The sequence below is a fragment of the Rhinatrema bivittatum genome, chromosome 3 (genome assembly GCF_901001135.1).
Source record: "Rhinatrema bivittatum chromosome 3, aRhiBiv1.1, whole genome shotgun sequence".
Taxonomy (NCBI): Eukaryota; Metazoa; Chordata; class Amphibia; order Gymnophiona; family Rhinatrematidae; genus Rhinatrema; species Rhinatrema bivittatum.
The window spans coordinates 299281680-299302224 of NC_042617.1; the positions used below are offsets into that span (position 1 = coordinate 299281680).

Genomic DNA, 20545 nt, shown 5'->3' on the forward strand with positions numbered 1-20545 from the left:
CTTTTGCGTCCCTTGTTTGGGGCTCTATTTTCTGTAGGTTTGTTTAGATTGTTTGGATCAAGTTGTATTTAAAAAAAAAAAATAAAAAAAAATTGGGTAATTGGAGAGGCGTGGCTTTCTTCTTGCTCTCTGTCTCTCCCTTTCCTCTCTACCGGCGCTAGTCGTTGCTGCTCCGGGGTAAGTGAGACTTTGTTTTGGGCTGTTTTTCCTTTCTTCTCGTTACAGCTAGGTTGCACGCGGCTGCCGGTGCTCCGGCCTGCTAGCGTCTTCACCCTCTCCCGCGGCCATTTTGCGGCTCCTCGTGGGCTGCAGCGGGGAGAGGGCTGATCGTCACCAGCAGGTTGTGCGGCCAGGAAGACCCCCCTGAGGCGCCGTTTTTATCTTCGGCGGGTAGCGCAGGCCACCAGGGCCCCCCCGCAGCGGCGATCCGTCTCGCGGCCCCCCCCCCGGGTTTCCAGGCGTTCTGGGCTGTCGGGGACTGTTTCGAAACTTGCGCTCCGGATGCCGAGGCCAGCGCGTTGCTCGGCCTGTGGCGAGCCTGGATCGCGCATCTCAAGGGAGGGAATTTGTGCGCGGTGCCTCCCCGGGGGGGAAGGCACTTCTCGGTCCCTCACTCTTCGGTCCTCCATGACAGCCTTGCCCGGGCGGCGCGGGCCGGCCCCTCCCCCATTCCTGGCGGGAACGGCGGCCATCTTGCATGCGCTGCGCCCTGAAGGGGCCCAGGCAGCGCGGGGGGACGAGGAAGCTTCGGAGGGCTCACCCCCCGAGGTTAATACCTGAGACAGACCCGGAGGAAGGCCCGCTGGGGCAGGGTCCCCCGGGGCCCCCACCCGCGGAGGTCCCCCCGACTAGACCGGGATTTTCCCCGGAGTTTATCCGTCTGATGCATACGGCTTACCTACAGGACCTGGCTGCACTCTCGGATCCGCCACCACCCAAGCTACCGCGACCTTCGCCCTCCTATCCGGCCCCCCCCCCGCTCCGGCGGGCGTGGGGGCCCCACAGCCCCCCAGCCAACCACGGCTCCCGGTGGACTCGGGGGGACTTGGGTCAGCACCAGCTTCCCCTGGGTCGGACCCTGCGGCGGCGGGTCAAGGGGACTCCACTTCAGAAGGTGAGGATCCACGCACGCTACGTCTCTTCCAGCGGGAAGAGCTGGATGACCTGATCCCCCAGATCATTCAGGGGTTGGACCTTGATCCTCCGCCGGATCCGCCAGCTCCCGTCGCGGCCCGCTGTAGTCACCTCCTCAAAGAAGGGAGACCCGGTGCTGGCAGCCCTTCGCCCGAGGGCTCGGGCTTTTCCCATTCACGAGTCGTTCTGCAGCTTCTCACCAGGGAATGGGATGCCCGGAAGCCGCGCTGAAGGGCAGCCGCGCCATGGAGAGGCTGTATCCGCTGCCGGAAGATTTTCTGGATCTCATCAAGGTACCCAGAGTGGACTCCGCGGTGTCGGCGGTCACGAAGAGAACGACTATACCGGTGACGGGTGGAGCAGCGCTAAGGGATACGCAGGATCGCAAGTTGGAAGTCTTCCTCAAGTGGGGTCTTCGAGGTCTCCGCAGTGGGGCTGCGGGCTGCGATGTGCAGCTCGCTTGCCCCAGCGGGCCAGTCTTCTCTGGGTGCAGCTATTGCTCACGTCCCAGGCGTTGCCACCCGGGGAAGCCGCCCAGGCGGATAGTACTGGAAGCTGCGGTGGCATACGGGGCGGACGCTTCCTACGATCTGTTTCGGGTCCTTGCCCGCTCCATGGCCTCGGTGGTGGCGGCACGTCGACTCCTATGGCTACGCAACTGGGCGGCGGACACGTCCTCCAAGTCGAGTCTGGGTTCCCTGCCATTCAGGGGTAAGTTCCTGTTCGGCGAGGATCTGGACCAGATCATCAAGTCTCTGGGGGAAAACGCGGTCCATCGCCTGCCGGAAGACAGATATCGCTCCACCAGGGCTTTTTCGTCCTCCAGGACCAGAGCCAGAGCGCAAAGGCGCTATAGGAGCTATAGGCCGGCGGCAGCTCGGCCCCCTGCCCCCAGGTCTCAGCCCTGGTCTCGCTCCTTTCGCGGGCCCCGCTTCCACGGCGGGACAACCTTCACCCAAGTCCTCTCAATGATGTTCAGCTCGCCCACTCTGCCGTCCCCAAGATTGGAGGGCGGCTGGCGTTCTTCTACGAGGAGTGGGCGCAGATCACCTCGGATCAGTGGGTCTTGGACACCATAGGACGCGGCTACGCTTTGGAACTTGCCCGCACTCCGAAGGGTCGGTTCATCTTCTCGCCCTGCGGCTCGGCCATCAAGCGAAGGGCGGTGCAGTCGACGCTGGACAGACTGTGGGAGATAGGCGCCATTGTGCCCGTACCCTCCGGAGAGGTGGGCTCGGGCCATTATTCCATCTACTTCGTAGTACCAAAGAAAGACGGCTCCTTCCGCCCCATACTGGACCTGAAGGAAGTCAACAAGTCCCTCAGGGTGATCCGGTTTCCGCATGGAAACGCTGCGTTCGGTGATCGCGGCGGGTACACCAAGGGGAGTTCTTGGCCTCCTTGGACTTGACGGAGGCCTACCTTCATATCCCCATTCGCCAGGAGCATCATCGGCTTCTACGGTTCAAGATTCTGGATCAACATTTCCAGTTTGTGGCGCTTCCGTTCGGCCTGGCAACGGCCCCACGCACCTTCACCAAGATCATGGTAGTTGTGGCGGCTGCCCTTCGGAAGGAGGGTATTCTAGTTCATCCTTATTTGGACGACTGGCTCATACGGGCGAAGTCTTTTCGGCATGGCCAGGCGGCAGTGGCCAGGGTGATAGATAGAGTTCCTGCAGTCCCTGGGTTGGGTGTGGTGAACTTCTCCAAGAGCTCCCTCGTGCCTTCGCAGCGCTTGGATTTCTTGGGGGCGACCTTCGACACCCGTCTGGGGGCGGTTTTTTCTACGACAGGGCAAGGCGCACTCCCTGCGGGAGCACATACAGCGGTTCTCTGCATTACCAGCTCCCACCTCCTGGGACTATCTACAGCTCCTGGGGGTGATGGGCTCCACCATCGACATGGTTCCTTGGGCATTTGCGCACCTCCGGCCGCTACAGAGAGCACTCCTATCCCGCTGGAAACCACTCTCGCAGGACTACCAGGTGATACTCCCGCTGCCCCAGTTTGCACGGAGCAGCTTGGACTGGTGGATGGTCCCGGAGAATCTGGCTCGCGGCGTATCCCTCGAGCTACCAAATTGGGTAGTGGTTACCACCGACGCCAGTCTCGTAGGCTGGGGGGCAGTCTGCGACCGCAGCGCCACGCAGGAGACGTGGTCCGCGGAGGAGTCGGCGTGGTCCATCAATCGTCTGGAGACCAGAGCGGTCAGGCTGGCACTGCTTCACTTCCTGCCGCTCCTTCGGAATCGGGAAGTCAGAATCCTGTCGGACAACGCGACCACGGTGGCCTACATCAACCGACAGGGCGGCACCCGCAGTCCGCAGGTCGCGCTCGAGGCGGCGATGTTGATGCAGTGGGCGGAACGGCACCTGGCCCGTCTGGCGGCCTCGCACATAGCGGGCGTGGACAACGTCCAGGCGGATTTCCTCAGTCGCCAGTTTCTGGATCCCGGAGAGTGGGCCCTCTCCGACGCGGCCATGCAGCTGATCGTTCGGCGGTGGGGTCCCCCCCACCTGGATCTTATGGCATCCGCTCAAAACACCAAGGCGCCTCGTTTCTTCAGTCGCCGGAGAGAACGGGAGGCGGAGGGCGTCGATGCTCTCGCGCTCCCGTGGCCGGCCGATCTGCTTCTATACGCGTTCCCCCCGTGGCCACTGGTGGGAAGGCTACTACGACGGATAGAGGCTCATCGGGGGACCGTCATCTTCGTCGCGCCAGAGTGGCCGAGACGACCTTGGTTTGCGGACCTCCTTCACCTAGTAATCGACGGACCCATCCGGCTGGGACATCTTCCCCGCCTCCTCCCACCAGGGCCCAGTATTTTTCGACCAGGCAGAACTCTTCTGTCTTGCGGCCTGGCTTTTGAGAGGGCGTCGCCTCCGACGGACAGGGATACCCGGAGGCGAGTAGTGTCCACGCTGCTGCGCTCCCGAAGACCTCGACGTCGGTGGCCTATATGCGGGTCTGGAAGGTGTTCGAGCTGTGGTGTACCGGCCTGAACACAAGACCCTCGGAGGCGTCGGTCTCTCAGATCCTCCAGTTCCTACAAGAAGGAGTGGACAAGGGGCTCGCTTACAACTCACTTCGGGTTCAAGTGGCTGCTCTTGGCTCCCTCCTGCGCGACGGAGGATCTCTGTGGCGACACCCGGACATCGCCCGTTTTCTCAAGGGGGTCAAACATTTGCGGCCTCCACTGCGGGATCCTTGTCCCTCTTGGAGTCTCAATCTGGTACTGCGTTCCATGTCAGGACCTCCGTTTGAAACGCTGCGGAATGCAACAATCAAGGATCTCACCCTCAAGGCGGTGTTCCTGGTGGCCATCTGCTCCGCACGGCGTATTTCGGAGCTGCAGGCCCTGTCGTGTAGAGAACCTTATCTTCGGTTCTCCGATTCGGGAGTCTCACTTCGCACTGTCCCCTCCTTCCTTCCGAAGGTGGTGTCCACTTTCCATGTGAATCAGACGGTGGAACTTCCATCGTTCTCTTCGTCGGAGCCGCGGTCTCTTCGTCTCCTTGACGTCAAGCGCACTCTGAGGCTCTACCTGGAGGCTACGAATGATTTCCGGACTTCTGACCATCTCTTCGTCCTTTGGTCCGGTCCCCGGAAGGGATCTCAGGCCTCGAAGACGACCATTGCCAGATGGCTGAAGGCCGGCATTGCCGCCTCCTATATTGGGGTGGGGCGGACTCCCCCACCCGGCATCGTAGCACATTCCACACGCTCTCAGGCGGCCTCCTGGGCTGAGAGCCGCTCGGTATCTTCGCAAGAAATCTGTAGAGCGGCCACCTGGAAGTCGTTGCACACGTTCTCGAGACACTACAGACTACATCTCGCCCTCGTCCGTCCAGGGACACTTTGGCGAACAGGTCCTCCGAGCAGGCCTCGCAGGATCCCACCCGGGTTAGGGAAGCTTGGGTACATCCCACTGTCTGGACTGATCCAGGTACGTACAGGGAAAAGAAAATTATTACTTACCTGCTAATTTTCGTTCCTGTAGTACCATGGATCAGTCCAGACGCTCACCGCATTTGGGTCCTAGGTCCTATTCCTGCTCGGCTGTATGTGGCTGCTGATTCTGTTCAACTGTGTCTCCCGTTACAGTAGTGTCCCTACTGCTGCTGTTTGTGTTTCACGTGTTTCCAGTTTTATCACTGTACTTTTCATCGTTCTCTTGGAGGTTGACACGCTATGTTCGTGCCCGACCACTCGTTGGTGGGTCGGTTTCAGTCTCCTACGTTAACATTCAGCGGCTTATTGTTGCCGTCTTGTTTCAACTTGATCCAAGCAGGGGGTTTCTGTTTACTCGGGCTTTGATATACTCGATACTGAACTCCTGCAGAGGGGGTAGTAGTACTTAAGGTGACGCCCCCTCGAAGCTTTGGGCTGACTCCATCTGCTGGATTGGGGACATAACCCACTGTCTGGACTGATCCATGGTACTACAGGAACGAAAATTAGCAGGTAAGTAATAATTTTCTTATTTCCACTCACTCTGAGACTGTCATGGATTGGGGCAAGGCGGGGCATCTGCATGTGCACAAACTTTCTCTCATACACTCACATGTTCACTCTCATACTCTTTCACACAAAATGCTCATTCTCACACACTCACACATTCACTCCTCTCATTCTTCCACACATACTCTCTCTCACTCACAAGCACACTCACACATACATCTACCCACACACTAACACACATTCATGCCCACACATACACACACACACATACATGCCCACACATACAAACACACACATCAGCCAAACCACCTACACGCATACATGCCCACATAAATACACACACACACAGACACACACACACACATATGATCCTTCCTCTCCTTTTGTTAGTCAGCAACTCTTCAGGACTTTCCTCAGCTGGGCAGTGTTCTCTCTAAAATCCCACTGAGGATAATCCTTTTTTTTTCTCAGATTTCTCCAAGTACTGACTTTAGACAAATGAGGCATATGGACAAACCTCTCTTCCTTAAGACTATTTTTTTTATCTTCATACAACCTCTCAGGAATTCACTCTCTTGAACCCCAAGACTCCTTCAAGGAGACCTGGAAGTCCCAACCTTGAGCCCTAGTCATCTTACTAGTGTTGCAAGCGTGGCCTACGGTGGTGTTGATAGTGCGGAGGCACGGTTGCTAGCTCATGGGAGAGCGTGAGCCCCTGAACCACGGCATGACTCGGAGGAGCCCAAAGCACACCAAGGTGAGAGCATGCAAGCATGGACGGTACAGGAACAAGGCAGGACTAGAACTAAGACAAGGAACTTCGGAACAGGGTCAAGGCAGGATCAGCCCTCCACTGGACCTACATGCACCAATGAGACCCAGCAACACAATGCTGATCTCAGGAGTAGCCCTCCGGCTACTCAGAAGCCCTTCCGGACCCGCCGCTTGGGAACAACGAGTGCGTGAGGCCAGATGGAGGCTGAGGGCAGGAACAAGCAAAGACAAGAACTTGGAAGACTCAGACGAAAACTTGGAACTTGGAAGGTACAGGTGGGCACTGTCCCTCAGGGTGCCCTACACAGCCCCCATTGGCTGGTCATGGACTATCCTGTCCTCTGCGCACCCTACACAACCTAGGTAGGCTGGTCACGGACCATGCAGGAGCAGAATGAGCGCCGGAAGGGGATCCAACCAAATAAGATGCCAATGACTGGAAACAGGAACCGGATCTATAGGGAATTACCCTCAGGGTGGCCATCTGGAGGACTTTAAGAGCTTGAAGACTCGGAACTAGGAAGACTCGGAACTTGGAAGACTCGGAACTTGGAAGACTCAGACCAGGACTTCAGGAACATCAGGACTTCGGGAACATCAGGAACTAGGACAAAGCAACGAAGGAGCTCCGACGAAAGACAAGACCAGGAATCAGGACGAGGAGACCAGGAACACCAAGAACACAAACTAAGAGTCATCTAGACAAGTGAAGACCACGGAGGACCTTGATCCAAAGAGGAGCACAGACAACTGTGAATTTTGGATTCGAAGGCCCTCAGGAACAGGAACTGAGCCCTTTTATAGGGCTGAAACAGAAAACAAGCAGAGGATAGCTTCCGGTGGGGCCGCGGGCTTTTCCCGCCACTGGCCCTTTAAATGAAGAAAGGAGGCACAGCCGTGCGTCTAGAGGGCCTGGGGGCAGGACCAAGGACAGCGACGTCCCTGCCGCGAAGACAAAGAAGCAGGCAGAGGCGTAAGGGGCGGCCTCTAGGCAGCAGAATGGAGACAGCAGCGGTGGTGAGGTGTCCCGATGGCGGCACAGGCTACAAAGAGGATCCCTGGCGGCGGCCACTGGGCCGCGAAGGTGGAGGCTTCCCAAAGGCGGCACTAGACCGCAAAAACTCATGCCGGCGGCTCCATGCTGCATGATGCTGGAGTCAGTGGCAGCAGCCCAGGCTGCAAAGGTGAGGGCGTCCTGGGGCAGCACTAGGTCGCAAAAATGCATACTGGCGGAGGCTCCTGCCACTGTGCATTGAAAAGTGCAGCAGCAGCCTCCTGCCACAATGTTGGAGATCCTGGCGGCACTTCTTGCCATGGAAGGCAGCAGTGGCAGCATCAAGGCCGGGGTGCAAGCTGAGCGTCCCTGCCGCGGCTTGTAGTGATGGCGATAGATGAGGGCCTGCTCGCGGGATGGGCTCCGTGAGCAGGATCGTAACAACTAGGAAAGGACTTCTTGACATCCCTTTGTTGAGAGAGGGCCCAACTTCCTTGTGGAGAGAAAGATCCCACACCAGCATCTCTTTCACGAGAGAGGCACTGCAGCCAATACCTTCCTCTTAGAAAGACACCTTCAACTCTCCATGCACTCACTTGCTCAAGGGAGTTTTGTTAGACTTAAGACGCTTCACACTGGGAGTGTGAACTCTCTTCTGAACACACCTACTGTATTCTGACATCACTTCAGGAGCACGGTCTGTTGAGACCACTGACTTTACTGTATCATGGGGCAGAAGAACTAGTAAGGGGCAAATTTGGAGGTCCATTTACAGCATTTGCAGGTAGTGAAAATATAAGTAAATTTGGGTACAAATCTTAGAAGTCGTCTAAACTGTTCTTAAAGTTTTGTAGTCTGCAAATTTGTAAGCATCAAGTCACAATGCTTTTGGAAACCTGGGCATGGGAGGGGAAATTTTCCAAAACCATTTACCCATATATATGAATCTTTCTTCAAGAAAAAGCGCTATCTGAAAATTGCCCAGCCTGTATACAAGTAAAAGTACACACGGGGTAGATTTTCAAAGCAGCTCGAGTCCATGTGCGTGCAGTTCCCGGCGCGTGCACATGGACGCGTCAATTTTATAACATGCGCGTGCCGGCATGTTATAAAATTGGATGGCACGTTTCCCCGGAACAGTGGCTAATGGCCGCTGTCCCAGCCGGCCTCCGCCCCTCCCCTCCCCGCCCAGACCTTCCCTCCCCTGGTCTGCCACTTTTTCAGGGCCTGGCACTTGTGCGCATATCAGGACTTATGCGCATGGCCGTGCTCTTTTGAGAATGCACACAGCACGTACAGGACCCCTGCATGCACATAAGTCCCGTTTTTTACGTGCGTGGCCCTTTGAAAATTCACTCGACAGGTATCAACTAAATCTCACTGTTATCCATGAGAAAAGTAAGTGGAATCAGAGGCAAAGTTAGCTCTGGGGAAGCAACATGTGTAGTTTTGCTTTTTCCAAACTATGCACATTGTTTTACAGGGAAAAAATATCTGCAGAAATGAGGTGCTAATCTCTGCGGGTATATTTTCCATAGGTAATTTTGAAAGGGAAAATGTGCACCTGCTTTCCCTTTGAAAAAAGAAAAATTTGAAGAAAGAAAATTACAAACACTCCCCCCCTCCCCCGCCCTGAAAACTTGACATGGCCATGTTTTGGCAGCAAATGCTTTCTTCAGGGAAAATGTTAAAAAGAATAGTTAAATCCTGTGGTGAAGAAAATAGGAAAATTGATTATTACTTGCTAATTTTTGTTCCTGGAATACCACAGATCAGTCCAGATTCCTGGGATTATGCATCCCTTCCAGCAGATGGAGACAGAGAAAGTTTCACTGGCACTGGCATATAAACTGGAGTGCCACCTGCAGTCGCTCAGTATTGACCTGTACTCAAGCCAAGATTATTCCTACAACAATTCTAATAAACATGCAAAACAATTTACCACAGATGAGCAAGGGGAAAGAGGATAAACCCCTGCCTTGATAGAAAACTCTACTTCGTAACTCCCAACCAGGAGAACACACTTGAAATCTGAAGAAGCTTTTCAGCCTATATGTGATAGAATCATGACAGAAGAACGAGCAAACTCTCCCCCACACAGGGTAGATCTCTGGACTGATCCGTGATATTCCAGGAACTAAAATTAGTAGGTAAGAACCAATTTTCCTTTCCTGTTCATACCTGGATCAGTTCAGACTCCTGGGATGTACCCAAGCTTCCCTATTTAGGGTGGGACTGTGAGAGTCTTGCTCAAAGAACACTCTCACTAAAGCCCATAGCCCTCTGGAGCCTGGACATCCAACCAATAATGCCTGGCAAAAGTGTGCAATGACTTCGAAATAGCTGCTTGACAAATTTCCTGCAGAGATACCAGCTGGCATTCGGCCCAAGAAGTTGCCTGAGCTCGGACTGAATGAGCCCTCAATCCCACTGGGACAGGACACCCTTTACAGATATAAGCCAAGCTTATTGTCTCCTTCAACCACCATGCTATCATGGGGTCTTTGAAACCTTCTGCCCCTTCTTAGTCCACAACACAAAAAGACGGTCAGAAACCCTGAAGTTATTAGTAACTTTGAGGTAACGCAACAAAGCCCGTTTCACATCCAAACATCGCAGGTCTTTGGTGTGCGGATCCGATGAGTCCAAATCCAGAAAAGATGGAGTTCCTGTTCATACTCTGGATCAGTCCAGACAAGTGAGTTTATGCATCCCTACCATCAGATGGAGGCAGAGAGCACTGCTAATTAACCGAGAGTGCCACCTGCAGTCCTCAGAATTTCTATGTCTCCAGCAGATGGTAGAGGTGCAAACCAGCAATCTGGAGTTTTCAAAAAAAAATTTTTTTTAAAAAGGAATAGAAAGAAGATTTTGGCTCCCTGAGGTGTTAGGTTTCTTCGTGGGTCATCCCTCGGGTAGAGCAGAGCAAGCAGGGAATTGGTGATCCCTGGGGTAGCTCGACCCTTGTCTTCAGGGAAGGTGATAGCCAGTGGTTCCAGTTCCCTCATCTCCTCTGGGCCCCTGTCGTCTGCTTGGGCTCAGCCTTCTTCACCAGAAGCAGGGAAGTATTTCATTTTTCTTTCCCTTCTGTGTGTGTCCCTTTAATTAACTTGTATTAAAAAAAAAAAAAAAGCAGCAAAAGAGGACGGAGTGATGGCTGAGTTCAGTTTTTGCTGCCAGGAGGCAGTTCTAGGTGAGCAGGGCCGAATCGCCATGTATGTCGGGGCCGGGTGCTTGTTCAGCACCCAGACAGCACCACCTGCTCTGCTCGCAGGCAGAGAGTTATTTTTAGGACCCCTTTTTCACCAGCATGGCTCCTCCCACGCTGCGCAGAAAAGTTTGCCACGGCTATGGCTCAAGGTGCTCTCGCCTCGATTTGGCCGTGTTTTGTGGTGAATGCGTCTCTGGAGGGGCAGGGACCTCCGTGAGAGATGGCAGGAGCCCGAGTTCAGCGAGGCAGGTTTCAAAGGTCCGGGGGGGGGGGGGGTGTCTGAGGATCTGGCGGCCATTTTGTGCACATGTGCTTGGAGCCAGCCTGCTGTTTCAGAGCTTCGGGACTCCCCTCCCAAGCATTTTTCCTACGGAACAAGACCCTGCTGGTGGCAGGGCGGGGGAAGAGGTGCAGGGGGATTCGGATCCTGAATCTTTTTCTCCGGATTTTGTCCTTTTGATGCATAAGGCCGAGCGTGTCTTCCGGCAATTTGTGCCGAGTTTGGCGCGCCAGGCCAGGGTCCTCCTCTTCACTGTCACGGGGAAGGGATCCTGCGTCAGCCTTGCAGTTCCGGTGCCAGTTGGGTGGGCCTGGGTCTAAATTGGGTGGGTAGCTGCTCACCCAGGCCCACGGGCGTGTGTGTGTGAGACTTCGGACAGCAATGACCAGGAGACGGAAATGACGGTTGCAGTTCAAGAGCTAGGCCAACCTTTGGAGACCAGAGAAATAGACCATGAAGTGCAAAAACAGACAGAGAGACTGGAAGAACAGACAGAGCAGGAGAAAGGGGTGCGACAAAGGGGTTCTCCCCTTTGTGCACCCCTTCGTGCAATCTGTGCTTTATGTAATATTTATTTATCTATGCTTTTTCTCCTTATCTTTTTTTAACTAACCCGTTTTTTCTTTTTCTCAACTTTTAGACTCGTTAATAAGTTAAATTATAAATGTTCATTGTATCAGACAACGGAAGTAAATTTCCTGCTTCTACAGTTTTATGTAAACCGGTTTGATTTACATTTTATGTAAGAATATCGGTATATAAAAAAGCAAAATAAATAAAATAAATAAATATATAGAGTTTAGCCATTGCCCAGCTTACCATTAGGCCCATCTCCAGAGTGTCCCACTCCTTGATCACCAGTTTTTTAAGACTTGTGAAAAGGGAAGGCCTTCGCTGGACCCCTCAGGCCATCCATGACTGGATCCACTCCCTCCTAATCCGACTCCTCCTGAGGAACCTTGATCCCCAGCTCCTCGAGAACATGAGGGTTCAAGGGCCACGACTCTTCCTTCAGAAAAAGACACACTACCTTCGGGCCGCCCCCTTCTGCCTCCGGCACCAGGTCCAAACTTCCATCTGGATCTTTATCATCCGGGCTGTGATCAGGCACTGCCGGGTCCTTGTCAGCCCCAGCTAGGACCAGAAAAGCAGGCCCCAGTGGAGCTCCACCCTCAGAATCATCGGATTCGACATCTGGACCACCTGAAGGTATCCTAAATCCTGGACCCTTTCACGGCACCGGACCCTCCAGGTCTTTTGCCTGGCCGCGGTCCGCCAGGCCTCTCCAAGAACTTCCCAGTGGCCTGGAGCACCAAATAAGCCTCATGTATAAGAAAAATGAACTCTGAAGAAAATAGGGCAGGAGCCCTCAACCCTTGAACAGGAGAGCCCCCCTCGCCATCCAAATCAGCCTCTTTATGGGGAATAGAACCCTGCCCCACCGGAGACAATGGAGGAGGAAGGTCTTCACTCCCGCAAAACAGCCTAGGCATGCCATCGGCACCCAACAACATGGCGACCTTTCCTGCACCCTGTGGGGGGGTGACTGATTTCAAAGGTGCTCCCACACCTGAGCACTACTTCGGCTGCTGCTCTGTTGCCGCACTTGCTGGCCCTGACCCGCCTTCTCTGCCAGAGAGGAAACAGGAACACAGTCTGACGCGTGACAGCCGCGTGCAAGCATCACCACACAAACAAGATACACTGCCAGACGCCATCACTAACAGAACACGACTGTGCCTGCACACAGGCCTAACCGCGTGTCACAAGCAGCCCCGCTGCTGTGCATAGTGAACTGCCGCACTGCCTGCCACCCAAGAACTCACCTCCAAACAGCTAAAAGGCAGCCTTCCTGGCCACTAGTACCCCTGCCGCTCAGCACCTCTTCCCCTGCCTTCAAATAAGTTTTTCCTTTTTTGTAACTTTTTTTTTCAAACTTTAATAAAACAGAGGAAGAAACGGGTACTTCCCTGACTGAAGAGCTGCCAGATTCTACCTGTTCTCCGGGGGAGAGAAAAGTGGCCCCACCAGCTAATTACTCCCTGGCGGCGAAAAGCCGAAGCAGAGAAGAGTCCTCGACCCCACTGCTCGTTCCGAGGGAAAGCCCCACCAGGGCCTAACAACCTCCAGGGAGGGACACCAACAAAAATCTTCATTCTCTTCTCCCTCTTTTTTTTTTTTTTTTTTTAATCTATTTTTTGTTTTCAGACTGCAGGGATTGCACCTCTACCATCTGCTGGAGACAGAGAAATACTGAGTGACTGCAGGTGGCACTCCGGGTTATATGCCAGTGCCAGAGAAACCTTTTCTGTCTCCATCTGCTGAAAGGGAGGCATAATCACAGGAGTCTGGACTGATCTGGGTATGAACAGGAACTTTGGTTTTGATGTTCAGACATCCAAAGTGATGTCCTAGGACACCTTGGCTTTCTCCTTTCACGATATTATCTCTGTTTGCCAGAAAACTTTCTCTCTTCTGCATGCTCTCTGCAACAGCCACACCTATGGCCTCCCACCTCCCTCTGAAGGCCAGGACTGAGGTGCGTTGCAGAGCTGTATGTGAGGGATCTTGGTCTGGGAATAGCAGGGGCGGTTGCAGGTCAAGAATGATGTGCATTGGCAGAGCTGAGTGTAGGTTTCTCAGGAGTAGAATAGCTTGTAATGCTGCAGGGCAGGATTGATGTGTGCTGGCTGCACTTGGGGGGGGGTCTCAGTTCTAAAATAGCAGGGGCGGTTGCAGGTGAAGAATGATGTGCATTGGCAGAGCTGAGTGTAGGTTTCTCAGGAGTAGAATAGCTTGTAATGCTGCAGGGCAGGATTGATGTGTGCTGGCTGCACTTGGGGGGGGGGTCTCAGTTCTAAAATAGCAGGGGCGGTTGCAGGTGAAGAATGACGTGCATTGGCAGAGCTCCGTGTGTAGCATCTCAGTACTAGAACAGCAGGGGCTGCTGCAGGTCAGGACTCGGGTGAATTCATAGAACTGTGTGAAGACCTAAGCACTTGATTTGAGGCAACAACTTGACAAATAAAGTAATGAAGTGGAAATATTTTTTCAGTACTAGACCCTAATTTGTACAAAGTGACTTATTATGCCAGGTTTACAATTCACATTGAAACAGGAACCTTAAAGTTCATTCCTTATCTGAGAAGGCTAAGATTGGAACTTTCTGCAAAGCGCATGCTCTCTTCTAAATCATGTACTGCAAGCTTAATGCACCACACACCTTTTAAGTTATCTTGGAAAGCTTTTCTTAACCCCTTTTTTGTGTTTCTCCACCAGTTCCTGGCGATAGACACTCAGTTGCTCATGGGGAATCGTCGCTACTCTCTGAGTCCAGAAGAATATATTTTTGGAGCTCTCAACATCTACCTGGACATTGTCTACATTTTTTCCTTCTTCCTGCAGCTGTTTGGCTCTAGAGATGACTGAATGCAGCAGCAGCAGCATCCCATCCTCAACAGAATTACAAGGACTGGAAAGAAATGATCCTTTATGAAACTGATAGGCCCCATTGAATTCCATCAGCAATCCTCCTAGCATGGATTTCCTTTGCATCTTGCATATATAGATATACTGTGTGTATCTACATCTATATATACATACATACATACAGTATATATGAAAAGAGGCATCTGGCCTTTCTAAGCTCAGAGAGGAAACTAGATGGTAAACTGTTGGGTCTCTTCTGAACATGGGACTATGGTTCTCTGAACAGTGTGGGACACAATGTCAGGTTCTTTACCATGCAGTTGGCAGAGGACACTTGTGCAGGCCCTATATCTGATTTCTACTGACAATAGCTGAACTCGAAAGGATTTAATGGCCAAAGAGGCAATGAATGCAAAAAGGGAAAGTCTTGGAAGCTTTAGACAGAGACAATAGACTTGACTGGACAAAAATATGCACTTTTATCAGTTATCCCTGCTTCTTCACTAGATGCAGAACTAGAGGTCATGTAAGCTACCATCTGCAGGCCCAGACCCAAAATAAAGAGTTCAAGATGAAATTGCTGGCATAGGACACACACTACTCCCAAGACAAAAATCACCAGCACCAATTCCATCTTCAAGATAACAATCATCAACTGCAATCCCAAAAAACTGGGCATCAGATGTAATCCCAATACCAAAATACCAACCATCAACTGCGTTCCATGCTCCAAAATCATAGCCATCAAATGTAATCCCAAGTCAAAAACACTACCCAACACATGTAATCCCAGCCCACAAATACCAACCACCAGCTACAACTCTAAGCACAGGATACCAACCACCAGCTGTAATCCCAATCCAATGATATTGCCCATCAGATGTAATCCCAGCCCAAATATACCAAGCACCAGCTATAGTCTGACCTCCACCTGTAATCACACAACTACCAGCTGTACTCCTAACCCCAAAATACCAACTTCTGCTGCAACTCTAATCCCAAAATACCCGCCAGCTGTATAATCTCAATTTCTCAATACCAACCAGTAACTAAAATCTCGCTATCACAAGAGAAATATGGAAAATCTACAAATGCACCTATATTGGTATTTTCAAGTGAACTGCACTAGGCCCAGGTTTGGATAGGAGACTAGTGCTTGTGCATCTATTTGGTTATGACAGCACATGCATGTTCGCCTTGCACCTCTGCATGCCCTCTTATTCCCCAATCTTCATTTCTGCCTAGAGGAAGCCTATATAAATGTGTGGCTTTTATTTTGCTGTGAGAAGGAAACATCTTTATATATTGTCCTGTTTGTCATTTCAAATACAATCCACTCTTGCGCCATCACTGCTGTCACTTAAACGTGATGGAAAGTTATCAGAGGCTAAAGACATAAGTGATCATACCGGTGGTTTTCCTGGAGTGGAAATGCATAACACCTAGTTTTGAAACATGGTGGTACATTAGTTTGGATGAATCTTTGTATCTGCTGGCACTCTGTGCTGTAGTCAGCTGGCAGTGCTTGTTTTTGTTTTTTTCCTTTGGCTTGGCACCAAGTGTTGGCTCCCCTGTCTTATTGTTCAGTATTTGTCAGTTTTTGAGAAGACAGAGAATGTAGTGTGGAATTCACACAAGACCATCTGTAGTCCTAAGTAAGCTGTGGAAAGCAGAGTCTTTCAAAGTTTTGAGGGCCGTCTTGGATGTGAGGAAATGTAACATGTGCCCCCTCGAAGACCAGCTCAAACCACAAAGTGACAACCTGGAAGACATCTTAGGCCAACTTTGAACGTCACAAAATTAAATCTCTCTGCACTAATGCATCTCTCTGTCGTGAGCTTGTTTCTTCACTTGGGATGCTTTTTGAACTTTATCATTGGTCTGACACCAAGCTGCCAGTGAATTATCTATTCTGGTGCTTCTTTAGTACAAGTGATTGCATCAATACCCTAGCTTCAGCTGGCAAGAGATGTCCAAATCTGGGACTTCTTTAAGATGAGGAACTTTAGCAATGCCTTAGTTTTTTCTAGCAACAATAGGTCCTGACTCTCCTTTCGAAGGGGAACGTTTTGCAGTGATCTGTTGTTACGTGGCAGAGTGCGACCTGACCTTTTGCTCTTTTGGATGCATTTTATCTGCATGGGTAGGAATAAATATCACAAGCATTTTAAAATAATACCATCTGATGATTTAGTGGTATTGATGCATTAAAGCCTCAAGAGCAGCTTTTCTTCCAGACCTTGTCCATCTCCAGTTCTAATGTACACATAATGCAAACACAGGGTCAAGAAAACAGAATAATCACTCTCCTCCCCCAGTTTTTAAAATGTACTTTATTTCTGAATTCCACAATGCAGCATGTGGGGGATATATCTGTTGTCTTAACATGTTCTAGGAGCTTTGGCATAAGGATGTGCCATCTGGGCAATCCTTATAGTGTTATACACTAGAAATGGGCTGATATTCTGGATCACAACTGGAGACCACAATCAATTGCAACTCAGCTTTGCCAGATCATAATGAGCAGATTGAGATTTGCAATTCAAAGTTCCTCTGGTCAGGGATGGCTTTTTTTTTTTTTTTTAATCATGATCCAAAATATTGGCCCAGCTTTATTATGAACCCTTGGGAAGCCTTCTGAGCTGGTCCAGGACACTGAAAAATTCATTTTCCCCTCTGGCATGCCTATATTCTTGATACTGTATATATCCTCACCAAATTGTTCTTTCTCTGTATTCAGTGTCACAACTTCATCTCCATTGCTATCAATATATCAGGACAGAAGAGGCTTTGTTTCATCCTATTGACTCTGCCAGCTTGGACTGCTACCAGACATTTCTGACACTGGCAGAACCCAATCCAACAGGCATTTGAAAATATGTAAAAGGGAGATTCTTCCTGCTGATATGGTTGATTTATCTATAATCTCCTGGGGAATGCAAGAGAGCCTGCGTCAATGCCTGGCCTCCACCCTATTAAGGGGGGGTGGTCAGGGGGCTCAGGCAGTAAACCTGGAGATGTTCAGACCTTTCTCTTGCTTTCTCCTGTTTGCCTCTCCCTCCTCTGCACGCACACTTCATCTACACACAGTGTAGAACTTAAAAACACTGGGATAAAGGTGAAATCTTGGGTAGAGAAATGAATAACCAGGTTAAAGCAGATGAGCATCTCTGACTAACTCAGAACTGCTCTAATAACCAAGTGAGAGAGCCTTGGATTTGGAAGAGAAAACTTGAAGTCCCCAAATGGGAAACAAGGCCCCAGTCTCATAGAGTGCCACAGGTAGAGTAGAATTCTCCTACCTTTCCTTCTAACCCCACACCACCCAAGCACAAGTGGTTACAAAACAAGAGCTTCCCAAACTCCAGCATAGGTAAAACCTTTCAACGCCCCTCTCCTCCCACCAATAGAGAACTTGTATTCTTTCCAAACCTCCTTCCCATTAGCATGTGGTCTAAGGAAAGAGAAGACCCAGGTCCCCCTTCCCTTTACCCATGGGGAATCCTTTTGTATACAAACTGAGTCCATTCATCCAAGAATCTCTCAATATACTGTAGATAATGTGATTGGTTAAAAAATGTGTAACACTGAACAATGATTATTTCACCATTATGTAGCACTGACTTGTTTACTAGAATCTTTTATAAGCTGTACGTACTTTAAAAACACCTTTATTATATTAAATGATACAGAACAGCTCCAATAACATTTGTGCCAGAGTCTCTTATGTCACCAAAGACTTGATTTTAGACAGATTTTTTTTCTTACTAGGCACAGTAATGAGAGAAAACCTTTGGCAGGAGACGCATGATGTCGATCAAAGAATAGTTTGCCTGCCCTCTGGTGGGCCTTAAGGGAATTGGAGAGTTCTGTTATGCCTTCCCCCTTGCTCTTGTGGTATTTCTGCATATGAATGTCTTCAAACAAGCTTTCATGCTCCTTCCAAATCGGTGCCTTGTGCCAGAGACAAGCACAGAAGGGAGCAGCATCTGTTTATGCCATCCAGCATAGACCAGTTCTGAAAGGCTTCCTTCCCTGGAGTCAGCTTTTCAGACTTGGGTGTCTTTGAATGTGATTCGGTCAAGCATTTTATTCATGCCATCATCCAATTTTGTGACAATGTTGTATTTTCTGTACATTGCTAATAAATAGTGGCACAGGCAAGAGCTTGAGATGTGAATTTCACATTTTTATCATAAAGAGCAAAGGCATTTATGAAACCACTTTCCCCGGGCCTGATTTTCAGCACAGAAATAAAGCAATACATATCAAGCAGAGACAGATTTGTTCATTTATCTGAAGATCTGCATAAGAAATAAATAGTAAAAGCAGATTTCAACCAACAAGTGGCTTTTTCAGGCATTAAGACTCCATTTTTGATGGAGTCTTAATGCCTCCCCGTGAAAGAGGTGGAAACAAAAACAGAATCTAAATTCAAGAAAGCATGAGATAAATACAGGGAATCCCTTAAGGAAGTGATGAGAATTATAATGCTAAATGAATTGGATGGATGGGTAGACTGGACGGGCCAATTGGTCTTGTTCTGCTGTTATGTTTTTCTGTATCTATTCTTCATGTAATTAAACCAGCAGTGCCCCCTAGAGGTATAGCCAAGCGCTGTCACTGATTAGTTCCAAGGCTTGGCAGGTATTTCTTGCACTTTAGTTTTCATGTTTAAATTTTTTCATCTTCTTGGCTTCTTTCTCTGCATCTGGAACGTGCTGAAGACATTGCCCCTTCCTCTGCTATTTGGCAATAGAAACTTGTGTTCCAAGATGAGAAAGGAAGGGGCAAGGCTTCGAGCAAGGAAGTCAAAGGAATGAGTTGGCTACATTCAACGTAGATCTTCAAAAATCGCTTCAGTATCTTTCCAGGTGCTAGCCAGAACCAGGTATGACTTTGGGATGGGAAGACTCTGAGACATTTTGGGTTTTGCAGAACCTCTAAGGTCGTTTTCAAAAAGGTCTGGATGTGTCTTAAAAACCACATGGAAAAATATTTATTTTGCAATGTGATCATTTTGATTTGCAAAGCTCACATACCACAGCAACTTTGGATAAATTTGGAAAATAATAAATTGGCAGAGGAGATGGGAAACCTGGGAGCCTGTGCTGCTCAGGTCAGCCCTTTGGTGGGAAGAGCCTCGGTGAGTGCTCAACAGCCACGTCCATGTGTAGGATTCATGGTGCACGAGTACTGAGTCCCAAAGGGAAACCATATTTTGTGGCCCCCCTACTGAGGTGGGTCACCCAAGTGCCTGGTTAGAGAAGAAAGAAAGTGAGGCAATAAAATGAGCAGGAGAGACAAGGAGCCCGAGCAGCAATTTACAGATAATTTCACTTTGGAGAGGTTTGGGGGGGGGGGGGGGGGGGGACTTGGCCAGAATGGTTGTGTGAGAATTGGGCTGGGAGACCTGTGGTTATGGGATATAGAAACATAGAAATGACGACAGAAGAAGACCAAATGGCCCATCCAGTCTGCCCAGCAAGTTTCGCACTTTTTTTTTTCTCATACTTATCTGTTACTCTTGGCTCTTAGTATAGTAACCTCTTGGTTCTATTTCCCTTCCACCTCCACCATTAATGTAGAGAGCAGTGTTGGAACTGCATCTAAGTGAAATGTCTAGCTTAATTAGTTAGGCGAAGTAACCGCCACAAAAAGCAAGCTACACCCATGCTTATTTGTTTACCCAGTCTATGTAATTCAGTCCTTGTTGGTTGTTGTCTGTATATAGATCCACTTTTCTTCATTCCCCCTGCCGTTGAAGCAGAGATTTATGCTGGATATGCATTGAAAGTGAAGTATCAGACTTTCTCCCCTGCCGTTGAAGCAGAGAGCTATGCTGGACATGCGTGAAGTATCCTCAAGGCCGTATAACTTTAGACCTACTCTGAGGCAGGTCTAAAATTATCCAGTTAATTTAGCCGATTATAGTTAAAAATCAGTTAAGTTAGCTGGATAATTTAATTCCTGAAACACCCCCAGAATTACTTATCCAGCTAAAATCTAGCCAGGTAAGTAGCTCAACATTCAACTCAACTTGTGAGTTATCCAGCTAAATGGCATTAAATATATTGACTTCTCCTTTTCTCAGTTAAGTCCTTAATTAAGTGTCTTGCTAATGCAATGACACATATTCAGTAATCCTACTGTATATTGTAAAAGACCCTTTTGAGACACTCTGAAATCTTCAAGAAAAATAGTATTTAAAACTCTCAAATACCTCTACCAAAAAGACTGTGGGCTGCATCTTCCCCACA

General features: G+C 50.0%; 1 protein-coding gene across 1 annotated transcript in view; it reads left to right on the top strand.

Moving 5' to 3' along the window:
* FAIM2 (Fas apoptotic inhibitory molecule 2) overlaps window positions 1–15775 on the top strand; it is a 115925-nt gene extending 100150 nt beyond the window's left edge. The window contains exon 12 of the mRNA XM_029595028.1: window positions 14136–15775. Within this exon, the coding sequence (XP_029450888.1) occupies window positions 14136–14285 (150 nt within the window). The 3' untranslated portion in view covers window positions 14286–15775. The remainder of the gene's footprint in view (window positions 1–14135) is intronic.
* Window positions 15776–20545: the final 4770 nt, after the last annotated feature.